Source organism: Pleurodeles waltl, chromosome 9, assembly GCF_031143425.1.
Source record: "Pleurodeles waltl isolate 20211129_DDA chromosome 9, aPleWal1.hap1.20221129, whole genome shotgun sequence".
Lineage (NCBI taxonomy): Eukaryota > Metazoa > Chordata > Amphibia > Caudata > Salamandridae > Pleurodeles > Pleurodeles waltl.
The window spans coordinates 342,483,948-342,500,268 of record NC_090448.1 but is presented as its reverse complement, the minus strand read 5'-3'; the positions used below and the strand labels follow the sequence as shown (position 1 = coordinate 342,500,268).

At 44.2% G+C, this 16,321-nt stretch overlaps 1 protein-coding gene across 1 annotated transcript in view; it reads left to right on the top strand.

Moving 5' to 3' along the window:
- Positions 1-15,447, top strand: part of LOC138259287 (F-box only protein 27-like) — a 65,709-nt gene extending 50,262 nt beyond the window's left edge. The window contains exons 4-5 of the mRNA XM_069206906.1: positions 2,676-2,814; positions 14,931-15,447. Coding sequence (XP_069063007.1) covers positions 2,676-2,814; positions 14,931-15,068 — 277 coding nt within the window. The 3' untranslated portion in view covers positions 15,069-15,447. The remainder of the gene's footprint in view (positions 1-2,675; positions 2,815-14,930) is intronic.
- Positions 15,448-16,321: the final 874 nt, after the last annotated feature.

Here is a 16,321-nt window from a genome sequence, read left to right as displayed (position 1 = left end):
ATGTCAGCTAATCATTTGACACTTTCAGCTGCCCAAGTTCAACAGTACTATGACCCCCGAAATGTGTTTTTCAACATTGATAGATTGGCAATTACCAAACGATTGATCTGGCCCCAACACATTTTATGCTGCCCCTTAGCAACCTTTTCTTACAGTTTGGATGTTTGCTAATAGTGCCTACTTCTAGTTTATGTTCTTCATGTGCCTCAGCTATAAGAGTGAGAAACACTTGTAGAAGTGGTCCCTATATTTAGTCTTCTCTAACTTATCAGTTGTACTTCATATATTTCACACACTGAGTTATTTATTGCCGCTTTCTATCCTTTTGTAGAGGGATGAGGTTGAACATTGGCATTCTGAGTGAGGATTGAGAACTGTTAAACTTTTGATTCCTCTCGTTTCCTTAGCTTTGTCAAAATTATATACAATGACCTCACGAGCCAAGGCAGAACATTAGAGATTACAACCTAAGGTATTTTCATTGTCACAAAAATAAACAGAGCATACTACATTTTCGTAATAGAGCATTCCAAAAAGTGTTAACTCCTTCCCAGAGAGTATCTAAAGTTTTTTTTTTTTGGTCAGTGTTTGCCTGGCACACGTCATAGTATTTTGCTATGACTGCTTTTCGACTGGATTGACTATTTGACTCAATGTGAACTGATTACTTGTGATGTGGGACAGCTGTGGTGGGGTTTGGATTTCCAAGATGTAGGAATACCTCCCATTGAGTTAACCCCAAAAGAAAGTGTAATTCCGCACCAATTTCCACGTTATTTCTGATTCCTGTTTTCAGATGCAGATATCACCTGCTTTTAATAGGCGAAATGTCCTGGTAAAAATAAACGGAAGTTGAATTTTTCCAGGAACACTTGTAATTCCGTTACTTGCCAAATTGGGAATTTTGGACCACTCTGTGAGAGCGCCATAATTTCTGGTGATAGATAATACTCTTATTGCCCGACAGACAAATGATGCATTAAGGACATAGGTCATACCTGCATGTACAGAACGAAATGGCACCGCCCATTCTGAATGAGGAAAAATACACTGATGGTTGATTAGAAACAGATTCATGTATCTTCTTGGAATCAAGTAGCAGTTAACACAACCTAGGGAAAGCTGACTGCCAGAGAAAGCGAAGTCACGAGGGACCTTCTCCTCTCTGTGAGATTCCTGTGTCAGCTGCACGAAGACCTTGTAAGACCAAGTACAAATGGGTAGCCTGGCAGCCTGCCCTGGTAGGTAGGTAGGAAGGTAGGTGCTGCCACTACTGACATCAGCAAACAAAGATATGTTGCCGTCAAAGCAGAAAGCCCTGACTGGCCCAGAGGATGCAGATGACAAAGGCACACCATGGGTGCTTCAGTTCAGAGGCAGCAAGTGCTGAATATGAGCACCTGTCGGTAATCAGCTCCATAGGCCACCACTTCTGAAGATGAGTGCTTCCAAGCAGATGTGATCCACCTCCTGCATTCCCTGATCTCTACTGCGGTACAAGGCTGTCGCAGCGGTCCCACAGAAGAAGAGCCATCACCAGGAGGTAGGGAATGCTGTCTCCCCCACCGCACTGCTAGGACTGCCAGCAGCTATACGCAGGGCTTAGCTAGCATCAAGGAGAAGACACTAGCATGAGAAGGAGGGTCTTTTACCGAGTGAAATCAAGGGGTAAAAGATGTTGAACTGAGTTCCGAAGTTGACCAATGAGAGTATTTAATGCCATCTGCGCCCAACCAGTGCCTCTGCTCTTAGTGTGTTGTGGACTTTAGTCATGGGATCCAAACCATGGCAGGTCTAGAGGACATCAAAGGGGTTGCAGGAACTCAGTGATTTAGGTTACGACCTTATATTACATCCCTATTGAACTGTGAAGTATTTAGTTTTGCTGTGATTTTAAAATAGTTTCTCTCACATAAAAGAGAAGGGTTGGGCTGGACAATACGTTATTGTGTCTGCTGGTTGACTGTTGTGTTTGGAGCTCTTGTGCTCCACACTACTTCCCTGAGAAGTCTGTGAGGCCTTCCTACCCTGAAAGTGAAGTATAGAAAGGTTTGTACTTGGCTGGGTTTGCAGAGCCATTATAGTACAGACCTCAGGACAGCAGTGGCAAGTTACCGCAACCACCACTGTCAGGGCCTGGTGGCCTCTTTCTGTCCTGAGGCCACCAAGTCGGGGTCTGAAAAGAAAGGAACAATTTGGGTTTACATGACTGACCACTGTGTCTCAGCTGTATGCAGTCACCTATGCAAGCACTTATGACCACCAGACTCAGCCCATGATCTCTGCCTCCAGCACTTCCTTTGTTTATCACCAGAACGCTGTTCTTTCAGCTGTGTACACCCAAGAACTGCTCTTCAAGCACACCCAAATGCCTACTGATAAGGAAGAGGCCCCAGCATGTTCATCAAGTGATTATTCCTCTTTGCACAAACAATTCTGCCTTTCCCAATTCTTGCTCTGACCAGATTATATTTGATGCTTTGTCTAGATCAGGCTGCTCCCCCAAACCCAACCATTCACAGACCTGCTGCCTCCTCAACTATCCAGACTTGTTGCCTTTTAGTTTGCTCCTCCTCTTTGCTTTAATACATGCCACTTTTTCAGACCAGTGAAGATCTTTTAGTAGACCGCTCACAAATTGTGTGTCACAAACTACTTGTTTTTTGTCCATTAAGGTACGGTGGACGCAAAGATTGTGGATGTCAGTATGAAATTTGTGTGACGCTGCTCGCCTCCGATGAAAAAGAGATAATAGCAGAATATAAAGAAGCACCTGACTACATTCCTAAAGGGAATGATGGAAGCTATCACCAGGTACAGATGACGGGGGGTCTGTGAGGGCGAGGCATGATTGTGGAGGTTGCTAATTACCATCAGTATAAAGTAGTTGATCACCTGTGACCTGATTCAGTAACAGGTCCCAGTTTCAGTTTTAGATTATTGGGGAGGGGTCACTGTCGGGAAAATAATTCAATAACATATGTCCGTGAGGCTAGATTAGCTGACCATGTAGTGGAGTGTTTGAGATGATTACCACTCAATTTCTTCTAGTAACCTGATATTTGGATTGATGTTACAAAAATTTGTCTTAGTATTGTCAACTAAACTGTTCATATTTAGGATTGAGATTATAAAGCCTGTCAGTATTCCATGAAGAGCTTATTTATGGGTGGACCTGAGTCACCAGGTAGTCTGTAGATGGGTGAGGATAATGGCTTTTTCAGAGGTTAGTTCATGTGGGGGAAGACAGAGTGGGAATGGCTGCGATAATTACATGTGGCAACACCAAGACTCTCCGTGTCACTAGCTAAGTTGCTGTTTAGTTGGGCCACTCATTGTGCAGTTTCATAAATTGAGTATAATTCCAATTTGGGGGGCCAAAGGGCAGACACAGGCTACTAGATCACAATTGCGGTGATTGGTTCATTTACCTCTAGTCCATCCTTCTATGGCTCCACAAACTGGGCCAAATAAACACCTTCTATGCCTGACTCTCACGGTGCCAAGGGTGAGCATTTAAAGCCTTCTCAAGGAGATAGTGGGGGGTGGCAAGAACCCCAAACTCACCAGTTTACTAAGATGCAAAATAATTTGCTGCCAGTCCAGTGCTTTTGTAGCATAGCAGGCCCAGAATTACTTGTTGTCTTTTTCTTGGCAACTGTAGCCTCAGGGAAGTCCTCAACAACAGCAGCAGTGATGTCTAGATGCAAAGCACGACAGTAGGCATGTCCCCCAGTTTGCAGTGTAGACGCTGGACCGCATACTAATATTTATAGTTGATGTTGCTTCACAAAGTATGCCAGTGTAGGGAGGTGGGGTGACTCCTCTCAGCTGGGGTCAGTAGCAGGCACACTCCTCAACACCAGTCAGTTTCTTAAGGGTGTTACATGCACCAGTAACATGTCTGGGCGTCTTCTCATGTACAACCTCCCTTCTTGAAGGCCCATGAACTCTCCTTCACTCTTTGAGCAGGCAGGCAGACTTCTAGGCTAAAGACATACCCACAGCTTCACCAGCAAGTTGTGCAGGCTTCAGGTGACATCTCTTCACCTCTGGGAGTCTGGCTTTCCTACAGAACCAGCCCTTGTTTCACAGCAGCTCTTCATATGCTCCGCAGATCACTCCCTCCTTTAGTCAAGACAGACTTGGAGCTGGAACCATGTGGAGTAGTTTGGGTCCAACATTTATACTCTGTTTCCGACAGGAGATGTGGACCGATTGTGTAAGGCCCCTAAACCAGTTTGAAGTGATTCAATTTCAGATGTCAATTTTGGCTGAAGATGTATGTGACAATGCTAATTCCAGGCATGTGCATACAATGCATTGCACACTAAAGTATGAAGTCACTCAAACAGTGCTAATTTGTGAAACAATGAAGTGCCAGGCCCCAAGCAATTTCACATGAGACATCTACAGCTGGCACCACCCAAATGCCACTTTTAACCCTAAGGACGACCTGGAAGTCCTAGGTTTAAAAATGTGTAAGAAATGTTAAATAGTTAAATGCACCACTAATGAACTGTACTAAAAAATAGACACACAGCGCCACCATTTTGTGGACTCACTCTAATTAATGCATACCGCTTTTCTGTTTAAAAAAAAAAAAAAAGTGCTGGTGTCGACCACCAGCAAACCCCAGTGCAAATAAAGTACAGATCTTGAGCTAGCTGTTATCGGAATTCCTGAAGTAGCAATCAGCGACATACAAAGCGGTAGGACATACCTAGAAAATTCCTCACCTTTAACAACAGAATCTGCTGCCCCTCTCTCACCTACCATCTACTGAATGGCAGTACTACTATAGCAATCCATTGCTAAAACAGCCTCATAGATTTTCTAAAAGTAGCTCATTCTCCATCCTGCCTTATTTATGTGTCTGGGTCTCCACCCACAGATGTGCTAAAGAAGTGAACAGCACCTGGATCGTCCACCAGAATTCATTGGGGAATTAGATGTGCAGTAGTTTTCTTCATGTCATTGAGGGCCTGGTAGTCCACACAAAGCACAGGTCTGATGACCCTTGCTTTGACACCAACACTACTAGGTTGGCCCTAAACCATTGGAATACTTGATCACTCCAAGGTCTAAAATCTTTGCAGTCTTTACTTTGATGGACGTTTGGACCCGAACCTATATCCAATAGACCTTTCTCTTTATTGGTAAGCTATCATCTGTGTCTAATTTGTTCTCACAGAGAGGTGTTAATCCTAGGGTCAGCAAGAAGAGATAGGAAAATTGTCCCAGTACCTCTCCACAGTCTTGTAGCTGAAACTTTAGTTGGGGGGTAAGCTGTAGGCCTTTTTACAGAACCATCCTGATCACTGTGAAGGAGGTCAAGAAGTGACTATCTTCCCTCCTCATCCTTTTCTGTCATTGCCAGATGTTCGGAGGTATGGCTCAAGCTAGTCCACATGGGGCATCCTTTTTGGCTGTTCTGTAGCACCTGTGTCCACCAATTAGTTAATCTCAGAAAACTTTCCGCACTACCTTGAATGGCCCACAGCACTTACCCTCCACAGCTTCGGTACAAATGGGCTTCAGCATCAACACCTCCTGAACTTTCTGTTACCCACTCAGCGTTGCTTCCTGGTCATACCAATTTTTCATCAGCTCTTGGCATGCCTGAAGGTTTTTCTTCACCTACTTCATCATTTTCCTGGTGCCATTCATATAGCCATCCACATCTTTTTGGGTTTCTTAGAAGTCCCTTCCTAACCTCATCTGACTAAGATGTGTGGGCAAAGCACTGGGTACCCAAACAGATGTTCGCAGGGACTGAACCAAACTCCTTTATGTGAAATGTCTCTGTGGGCAAGTAAGACGCATGGCATTAGAAGATCCCACTTACTTCTGAGGTTCTCCAGCATGCTGTAAAGGAAGGTATTGTTAACCCAGTTCACCAGCCCATTGGTCTGTGTGTTTTATGCAGTGGAGAAGAGGTAGGTTAAACTGTCTTTCTCACGCATTTAAGAGGAGCTGTAATTTGATTCCCAGTTGGAAGCAACCATCCTAGGACATCAAATCCTTAAAAAGATTACTACCCTAGTAGTCTTGCTGGGGGTGGGAGGCAAAGCAATAACAATGTCAGTGCCCCCTCACCGCCAAATGAAGCACCTACTACCGGCAGCAGTACTAACTGTGCCTTGGTCTTACTTCATGAGTTACCACTCAATTGGGAAGTGTGACATGTTCTACCGACCCTCTGTCTGCCTTGGTGCACCCCTGGCCAGTAAAATAAAAAGTCCAACCTATCTTGTGTCTTTTTAATTCCCAAGTGAACCACTAAAGAAACTCTGTGAGCCAGGGACAACAGGTGATCCTGTGTACTAGATGAATCACTAGCATTTGGCTACCTCCTGGCTGTGGATTCAAGGCTCACTGTGCAATAACCCATCCTTCCAGCTCGCATAATGCCTTCCAACCACTCTCTTGCTGACCTGGTCCTTCTTTCTGAAGTGCACTCTAAGTGTGCCCAGCAGAACTCCTCCCAGGTAGACCTTCCAGCTGCTAATAAATGCTGCAGCTCTGGCAGGGGCCCGGACTCCAACACCTGGTCCTCTTCAGGTGCCTTTCTCTCTGGAGCAACTGCAACTGGTGTTACAGCCTGTGCCTTTTTAGAGTGTGCCCTGACTCGCTCTCTACCCTTCTCTGGTCTATGCAAATCGGGGATAGTCCCAGTCTTTTCCTAAGACTGACATAAAGCCTGTGCTCTGGTAAACACTGCTGACATTGTCCAAGCCATGTAGACGTCTGGTCCTGGTACTAAACTAGGAGCAATCAAACCATTGGCCAAGAAACATCCAGCACATTGCTTTTCTCTTATCCCTACATTGATCATAGCCTACATGCCATTTACGTCAACCTCAACTCTGGCAGTTGGATGCTCCATGTCATCTCGACTGGCTACCAAGCCTATGTCATTAGCACTTGGCAGAACCTGTTCATGTTTGAGATACTTCCTCTCAAACATAGTCCTGCAAGCACTTCTGTCCCTCAGGACAAGAATCTTCCTCCTATTGATAGCTGCTTCAACACATGGGTCCGATTCACTAAGGTAAAGTTAGACCAAAAGTCTAACTTTACTACTTTTCAATATTCATGAAGTCTACCTTAGACCAAAAGTCCAACTTTACTACTTTCCTGTATTCACAAAGGTAAAGTTAGACTAAAAGTCTAGCTTTACTAGTAGTAAAGTTAGACGTATGGTCTAAGTTACACTTATGGGCTAAGTTAGACTTTTGGTCCAACATTACGTTTGTGAATCGGTCCCTTGGTATTTGGATGAATGTGATTTGGGACACCTGAGTCCTTTTCCCAGTGTCTATTGGCACTAGATGGAGTGTCACTGAGCCCTGTAGGGTCCCTTCACACATAGTCAGTATATTCAGTATAACGGATAGAGCTGGTACAGTGTGTTTTACCTGAAAAGTCTCCATGGTAATGCCCTTTCTTGTGATACTTATAGTAAATAATCACTTGTGCATGAAGGAGTCATCCTTTCCTCCTTTGTCATTCTGCATCTGCATTGGAACCTAGTTCTCTTTCTGTTTGTGTCCTCATTTTCCCTTACTCTCTCCATTTGGCTTAGAGCCAAGCTTCGCTAACTCTTTTTTAATCCTGCTGTCTAACCACATGTCAGCTAACAACTAGTCGGCCAACACTGCAAATTTCTATGGATCCTCTTTGCCAAGTTAAGTCAGACAGGTATTGCCTAGGAGCACTCCTCTTTGAATCTGCCTTTCTTATGGATATTTCTAACCTCAGATTCCTCACATTTAAATATCCCTAGGTCCCAGACTGTATTGGGAAGATTTTTCAGCACAGCCCCTATGCACAAGTAGGTATTGTTGTGCGGCTTTGTGTCGACTACACTTCGCCCAGGAAGTGACGGCTGAAGCTGCATATAAGCAACACCCAATTAACACATAAATGGTGCTTCTGGGGAAAGTATAAACCTAGACTTCCACAGAAATTTGAACAATCAACTTGCAAAAGATAATTTATCAAATTAATTTATTTATAACAAAGATACAAATTTTTAAGTCAAACATCCAATCTGAATCGAAATGGTATGCAATCCAAGGTGCTTCAAAAAGTGATACGGCGCAGTGAAAGTGATAATGTGAGATAGTGTGTACAGGTTCTATGTACAGTGCAGATATAAATAAATGACTGGTATAAACATACAAATAAAACTGATCACACTCCAACATGAAAATGTTGCTATCCTTTGATTAAATTATTTTAAAAAACAGTCCAATGTTTCAAACTGTTCACGTTTCGACTCATAGTACAATTTAGGAAAGGACCATCATCAGGACAAGGTAGTGTGTAGGAGACACCTAAAAATGAACAACAACTTGCCATCAGTCGCAAAAATCTAATTGGATTTAAATATCATGGTCTATACTCATGAGAAGAACTTCCCTCCTAAAAGCTAAACTAAAAGCTTGTCAATGAGATCTTGATGTTTGTATGGATAAATACATTCTTATACATACTATACTTGCAAGGCACACAGCGAATAGGCGAAACCCTGTGTAAAGACTTTGCTACGTTTTAATCTATTGGAGGATGCCGTGATCCAGCGACTTTGCTTTTGTCAACATGCGACAGTTAAATCCTTATAGCATTCTCCCCTGAGGTTTGCAGGCTCTAGGCCCGCAGTGTTTTAAACCCTAAGGATGTTGTGCACTATCAGTTTTGTTTCTTTTACATGCCGCTACTTTAGTTTTTGCACATTCTGGTTCACCGCAATCATATGTGGATATCCTGTGTCTACAGCTACAGTGGACATGTTGACACACGCAGCTTCTCCCAAAGGTCAGGCTTCTATGCTACACCCTTTCTTTAATGAAGCCAGCGTCCCGCGTTCACACTGGGTCTTTACAAGGCACCTGATTCATTCTCATGCAGCAACTGAGGATATTCCCTTGTTGAATGACCTCCGCTCAATAATTTATGGTATTGCGCTTGACACATACCTTTGGAGGCGTTTGTGAGCCTTATTTTCATGTTCTTGACCTTTGTGATACACTTGTATTTAGACCTATTTTAAAATTTGTTTCAGCCATGTGACATACTCCTTGAAGAGAATGAGATGTTGGGTCTTCTGTGGAAGTCTAGGCTTATATTTCCCCCTAGAAGGACCATTTATGTGTTATTTCTTTATCTCACCCAGGTCCTAGGTTTAGATTCAGAGCTAGCTGCTACTTTGTCTCATAAGTTGTTGAGCATTTTTTCCTAAATTATTTTCCAGTGTGCAAGGGAATATGTCCCTCCTAATACTACAGGTTTGTGGGGACTGTCTCGAACAGATGTCTGTGACAGATCCCCACGAAATCTGCCTCTGGTGTCTGGGGTTAGGTCATACCTCTGAGTAATGTGAAGAATGTGCCCTAATGGGATCAGGGACTGCAAGGCCAAGCTATATGTCACCACACACCGAACAAAGTTGTGTAAAGGCAGTTCCCACTTGAAGTCATGGGCACAGACCAGTTCACGTTCCCTTGGCTGGTCCCGTGACAGATTTTCATCATGTTCTAAATCTTCGTGTAAGTTAAAGTAAAAAAAAAAAAAAAAAACACAAGAAGCTCAAGTGGGTCTCGTCCGAGCTTTGCCACTCTCTGCCTGAGAAGTCTCAAAGATGTCAAATTGTCCCCTGAGCTCGCTTTCGGGCCTCCACTAAGGAGTCAATTCCACAGCTGATCTCAACGCTCACTGAATATCCGGGTCCACAACAGGTCAAGGCATTGAAGGAGACCATGCTCTGCATCTTCAGCACCCTACCAGCTCCCTCTGACCTGCCTACGGGCCCATGGACCAGTGGAAACTGCCATTTGGGTTACTGCCAACAGGGCAACCCGAGGTGCTGTCTGTGCCTCCCAAAACTGCCTCAGATTCAGGTCTGCATTGGGAGCTGACTCCACTCCTGCAACCACTGTCCATTGCAGTTCCTCCTGCGTCAACACCTGCACTGATGTCACCGGAGGAAATTGAGCATGTAGTCCTATCTGACAATGTGCCTACCTCGACCTCAGCCAAAGCTGCACTCAAATTTAAGCCCCACACACCCAGCCCCCATACATTCTGACTCCTTTGCCTATCAGCCACTCTCCAATAATCCAACAACTATTCGAATCAGACTCTGACCTGACCCTTTTGGAGATGATGGGGCTAGAGTGTGGGGAGAATTCACCCCCCACCAACAATGACATTTTTATATGGACCTGCAAGAGACTAGTGGGCGGGACACTTCCCCTGACACAGGGCTGGTCTTGTCCCAGTCTTCCACAGAATAGTCTGCTTCTTTCACCATGGTTATCAGATGGGTGGTCAGCCCTCCTCTTGTCCATCTGTCCATCTGTAAACAGGCAAGTGGAATAGCGCAACACTGCTGTTTCGTGTGACGCTGCCTTCTTTATGCAGCACCCTACTCCTGAGATCCTGGTAGTGCAAGCCTCTGCTAGCAGTGTTAAAACTAAATATTTTCCCACTGCATAGAGTAAAAAAGGACTGAGGCATTTGGGGAGTGAATATTTTCTTCAGGAAGCCTTTCTCTTAGGTCAGTCAACATATGCTGTGTGCTCGGAAGGTCCTCTCATGCATTATGAGACATGATAGCTGAGGTCTTGCCATCAGACCAAGAAGAATTTCATGCCTACATGACACAGAAGATTGTTGAAGATGGCCATGATGTGGCCAAGTACAACATACGGTCAGACCTGGGCATGACCAACTGTTAAGGTAGGGTGGTGCTCCAACTCTAATCATGGATGAGATCTACAGGTTTTTCAGAACGACATTCAAGCACCGCTTATGGATACGGCTTTTGACAGGTCTTGCTCTTGCCTTTTTGGCAAGAAGGCTGACTCCACCCTGCCTCTCCACACCCTCAAGGCAGAATCCCTAACAGTTTTGCCCCTTTTGAGGCATTGCATGGGTCTTTGTTTGCAGGGAGTTTCAAGACCCACCTCTCCAATAACTGGCATCCCAGCCTTTAGGGTCAGGGTAGAGGATCCAGCAGACAATGTCCAAGCTTACAGGGACAGTGAACCTGCTGGTCTCCAGCCCCTCCGGCAGGTTCAACATTTTGTTAGTTTGTCCTTAGCAGCATACAACCATCCAGTGGGAGGCAGGGCAGATATTTTCTCTGTGAGTGGCAAGCCATAACATTAAACAGATGCCTCCAACTGGGCTACGTCCTGCCATTCCCTTCTGTTCTGACATATGTTCCACCCATTTCAGAGCAGTTTACAAATGATCATTTTTACATCTTGATGCAAGAAGTACTGGCTGTTTGGATAAAGGAGGCATAGAAAGGATTCTGGAGATTAGAACTGGGCGTTACTCCAATTATTTCTTGGTGCCGAAGAAGGGCTGACCAAACTACTGTCTGCCCTAGATCCAGGACACCGGGTGGTGGCGTTATACCTGCAGGACACATAATTTCACATCACTGTCTTGCAGGCTCACAGGTGTTACTGGTGGTTCAAGATGGTCTGCAAGCATTTTTCAGTTTTCCTTGCTCCCTTTCAGCCTCACCAGTGTACCTTGGGTGTTCACGCAGGTGATAACTGTGGTCATAGTGTACCATCAGAGGTACCAGTCCCTCCCCCTACCTTAACGACTTGCTGTTGAAAGGGAGCTCACACAGTCCCAGACCACCTCCTGATGATGGCAAACCTCCTTACATCATTGGGGTTCACAATCAACATGCCAAAGTCATACATGACTCCTCCACAGAGGCTCCCTTTCTTTGAAGCCATCCTATATACAGGACAGATATGGGCCATCCCTCAGGATCAATGAGCCCCAGACATTTAGGCTATGATGCTGATGTTTCAGCCTCAATCCTGTGTCAAAGTGGGAATGGCTCGGAGGATTCTTGTTGTACTGACCTCCTGCGTCCTGCTCATGACTAAGCTAGATGGCACATGCGGGCTCCGTAGTGGGATCTGAAGTCTCTGTGGGCCTAGCACCACAGGACCCTGTTGGATTCCATTTAGGTTTCGGAGAAGGTTGCAAAATATCTGCAGTGGTGACTGCTTGACTGCAATTGGACCAGTAGGAGAACTTTCTTCCCCAGCCCACCCCCCCATAACTCTCCCCTCCTCCCCTCAAGTGGACAGTGGTGACAGATGCATCTCTTCTCAGTTGGGAAGGTTCTGTGTGAGATGTGGAGATTCTCATCAACTTGCTGGAGTTACAGGACATTCACTTGGCATTAAAAGCTTTCCTACATCCATCAAACGGAGGCTGGCTCAGGTCCTAATGGACACCACCACTACTACTGTGTGGTATTTCAACAAGCAGGGCGCAATGGATTCCTGGGCTCTGTGACAAAAGCTGTTGCACCGCTAGATCTGGCTGAATCATCAGAGCCTCTTCCTGATCGTCCACCACCTGGTAGGGATCTTTAAATGTAAGGATGGACAAACTCATAGGACATGTAGTGGACCAAAAATGGCAGCTACATTTGGAAGTGCAGCAGGATGTCTTCCAGCGACAGGGAAACCCAAAGGGATTTCTTCTCCACCACCAAAACCATGCAGTGTCAATACTTTTGGTGGTTGAAGTTCCAAAGAAGGCTTTCTCACGGAGATGCTTTCCACCTAGAGTGGAGACAAGGACTAGTGTATTACTTCCCACAACAACCTCTCCTGCCACAGGTTCTGAGCAAGAATGGGAGTGACCAGGTCCATGTAATGTTAGTGGCTTTATATTGGGCCAGGAGAGTGTGATACCTGTAATCTCTGGACAAATGCATCTGTCCTCCAATCAGGCTGCTGCTTTGGGAAGATCTATTGCAGTAGGGCATGGTCCTGCATCTGGGCATGCACAATCTACACTTCTATTCATGGAAATTGAGTGGTGGCAGTTGACTTATTCAGCCTTGCTTCCGAAGCAGTGGATGTCTTCCTGGTGGCTGGGTGGCATTCTACAAAATCTGTTTATGCATGGCCCTGGGACAGACTTGGGGCTTGGTATGGCAAAGGCTTGTTGCTGGCTAAACTGTCAGATGTGTTATTGTTTGTTTTGTCTTTTGTCCAGTAGGTCTTGCAGTGGGCACTCTTAAAGATTATTTGTAAGCCCTTTTGGCTTTTTTGCGTTTACTGGACCTATCATCCATGTTCAAATCACCTGTTGTATGGATTTACTCAAAGGTTTAGTCTACATGTTTGCTCTTAAAACCTTTTCTAATGCCACAGTGGTCTTTACTTTCTTTTTGAGCTGTAGCACAAGCCCTTTGTATTACAGCACAGAGTGCATTTGTTGGAGCTTTGGCCTTGGGTTCAGTTTACATCTAGAGAATGCACAACAGCTGCATTGATTGACCAGGTTTAGTTGTCTAAATAAATTTAAAGTTTGCCATCAGCCCCCAGTAATGAGCTTCCTTTCTGTTTTGTCACTGAATTACCTGGTCTCTCGAAATCTATGGTGAGCTGAAGTGGACAAAGATTTAGCTACGGATGCTTATGGAGGTTGCTGCTTTTAATAAGTGAGACTTGGATACCCAATACATGTGTAGACTACTGAAAGGGTTCCTTATTGACGGGGATGATTACTCTCATCCAGGAGTGGCAGAAGTGATGCTCTCCTGTTTGTTTGCCTTGCAATTAGGATCAGTTCAAAGCTAAATGTGCTCCTTGTTTGAAAGACGTTTACATATTTACAAACCTGATGCTTAGTAGTTCCTCATTGAAGTATTGTGGTGGGGAAAGCACAGTGCCCAGAGGAGAGTATCCAAGGGAGGAGGGTGAGGACAACAAGACAGAATAGGATTTAAATATGACAGAGTGAGGATGGTTGATTGGCGAGTGAAGAATCGACCTAAGAAATGTGTCAATGTGAGGAGAAAAGTACGTGAAAGAGGTGCGATAAAGTGAAAAAGGAAGGAAGAAATGAATTGTCAGGTGCAGGGGGCCTGGGGAAAATAGATGTGCACCCTGATTGTGTTGGCCTCCTTCTTACTCCACCCAAACTAAGATATACAAACTGAGCTGATTATGTTTGTTATATAGGTATTGTAATATGTGTGCATGACAAAAAGGACAAATAAAGTTGAATAAAATATATGACAGAGTGGTAGTATACGGTGGTGAGCCTAGCTGAACTGTACATAAGAGGGCAAAGAAACTGAAGAAAGAGAGGAAAAGGAGGTATGAGAGTCTTACGAATGTAAAGTCACAGGAGAGCAAGCCTGCTTTCGATAAAGCGAGAGCGTGAGAGAACGTGAGGATGGCGCCTTGGTTATTATCAGCATAACAACAATGGGTGAGTTGACGTATTCTCAGATGCAAAGATCTGATTTTCTGAGCTCGAAGTCTGTCCCTTAACAAATCGAGTTCAAGAGAGCCTGGATTACATTACCAGAAGAGCTGTGCATCAGTCTAGTATTATCTCAGGCAAATATCTGGGTGTTATGCCAGAGCCACGAGTAAGTCTGAGTAGCACCCCACTCCTAGATCTCAATGCATCTGTTTATTAGATGATGCAGAGCTCTCAATGAATGTGCATTATGTGTTTTCTGTGAGTGAGATAGAATGTCATAAGGAGAAGGGTGGTCAAAGGTCATATGATACCTTTAGTTTTTGTTTTTCGAAACTTAAAAACTCCACATCTCTTTAGCTATATAATGTTGGCAAGTAAGTAGTGTAACAGCTGTAGATCACTTGGAGGGAAGTGGCTAACCTGCAAAACAGTGTGCTGGTGTTGGTGACCCTCTTTTTTGCATTCGGTAGAACAGAAAAAGGAAGAGCAATTTTGTACCTTCATTTGACTTGGCTGTGTCATCAGGGTGGTCTTTAAAGAATAAGAATGTCTAAAAACTGCTCACTAGACTGTGCAAAAATATTTGTAAAGTTGCAAAGCATGGAATCTCTTCCAGACACTAAGTGGTACGTCTAATTGTACTTTGTTCTCTGCAGGTCTGGCATGTGTTCCGTAACTATGGTCCCGATGTACGTTACGTGAAGTTCTTTCACAAAGGGAAGGACACTCTAACCTGGGCTGGGCACTATGGGGCTCGTGTCACCAACTCCTCTGTCACTGTGAAAAATCCATAACATACATGCCAAATAGGTATGAACAGCTCAGCTCGGAGCTGCCTCTACTTTGCCTCATTCAAGACTGCCATCAAATCAGATCTTCTCAATCTAGATCCTTGCTAACCATCCCTAAGAAATTCTCCAAACTCTACCTGCCTATAACACTCTTGTGCATGAGCCAGAATTATGCAACCACTACTCCCGCCACACATTTTGCATCCTGAGCAACCCGTCAGAAACAGAGTTGAAATTGTTTCCTACATATTTTGTGCAGTTACTGTTTCTCATCAATCTGCCAGTCTTGAAGATATGATATGTATGATATGTCTGGTTGCTATGTAAAAACAATCTGTTTGCAGTGCTCTAACTATATCACACAATAAATATATTTCAAAGACTGTGTGGTTGTGCTGATATACGTACATAGATGTACTTTGTGTAGTAGATTGTAGGATATTTTTATTGCTTTCTATCATGGGAGACAGGACTCAAGAACCTGCTTCACTGCTGTCTCCAGATTCTAGCTTTCTGGAATTAACCTTAGTCCTGTAACAGTTTTCCTAAAGAAGACTGTGCCTTGCTGTTTCGCCACCCAGCAATTTGGGATCAAGATAAATCTGAGAAACATACATACAACAAATCAGCTTATGGCTTGGCTTTTCGAGTAGTCCTAATAAGCCCTAGGTTTGGCTAGACTCCCACCTGCTGAGCACCAGAGTACGCTTCCAGATGTTAGTGTGCTCCACAAATCTGCATAACATAACAGGCCCGAGTTTTCTGAGACCCAAACAACTGTACATGGAAAGAAACAGAATACTCAAGAGATGTGATTATATACAGTTATAAACCTATCAATATCCTAATATTCACATGTTCTGTGGCTACCTTTTTATTCCTTTTGGCATCATTTCCATTGTGTTTTTTAAAAAAAAAATTGGTAAGGCTAAAGTGGCAAACTAGATCATTTATTATTTTAGAACCGAAACGTTTACATGAAAATAATTGCCTTGTAAAAGAAAACAAAGAAAGTAAATGGGAATTCATGAAGTATCTGTTATAGATTCACATGCTGTGCACACTCCAGTCATATAGTGTTGGTTCAGCAAAAAATACACATATGTCTCATGACCTTTGTTTAAGCGCCAGGTTTGACTCAAATAACTTATGCCTCCAGGTGAATGGTTGTTCAGCTCATTGTGTGACGGACCTGCACAGAGGTGGTGGCAGATTAAACGCCACACTAAGGCCCTCATTTTGAGGTCTGACTAATA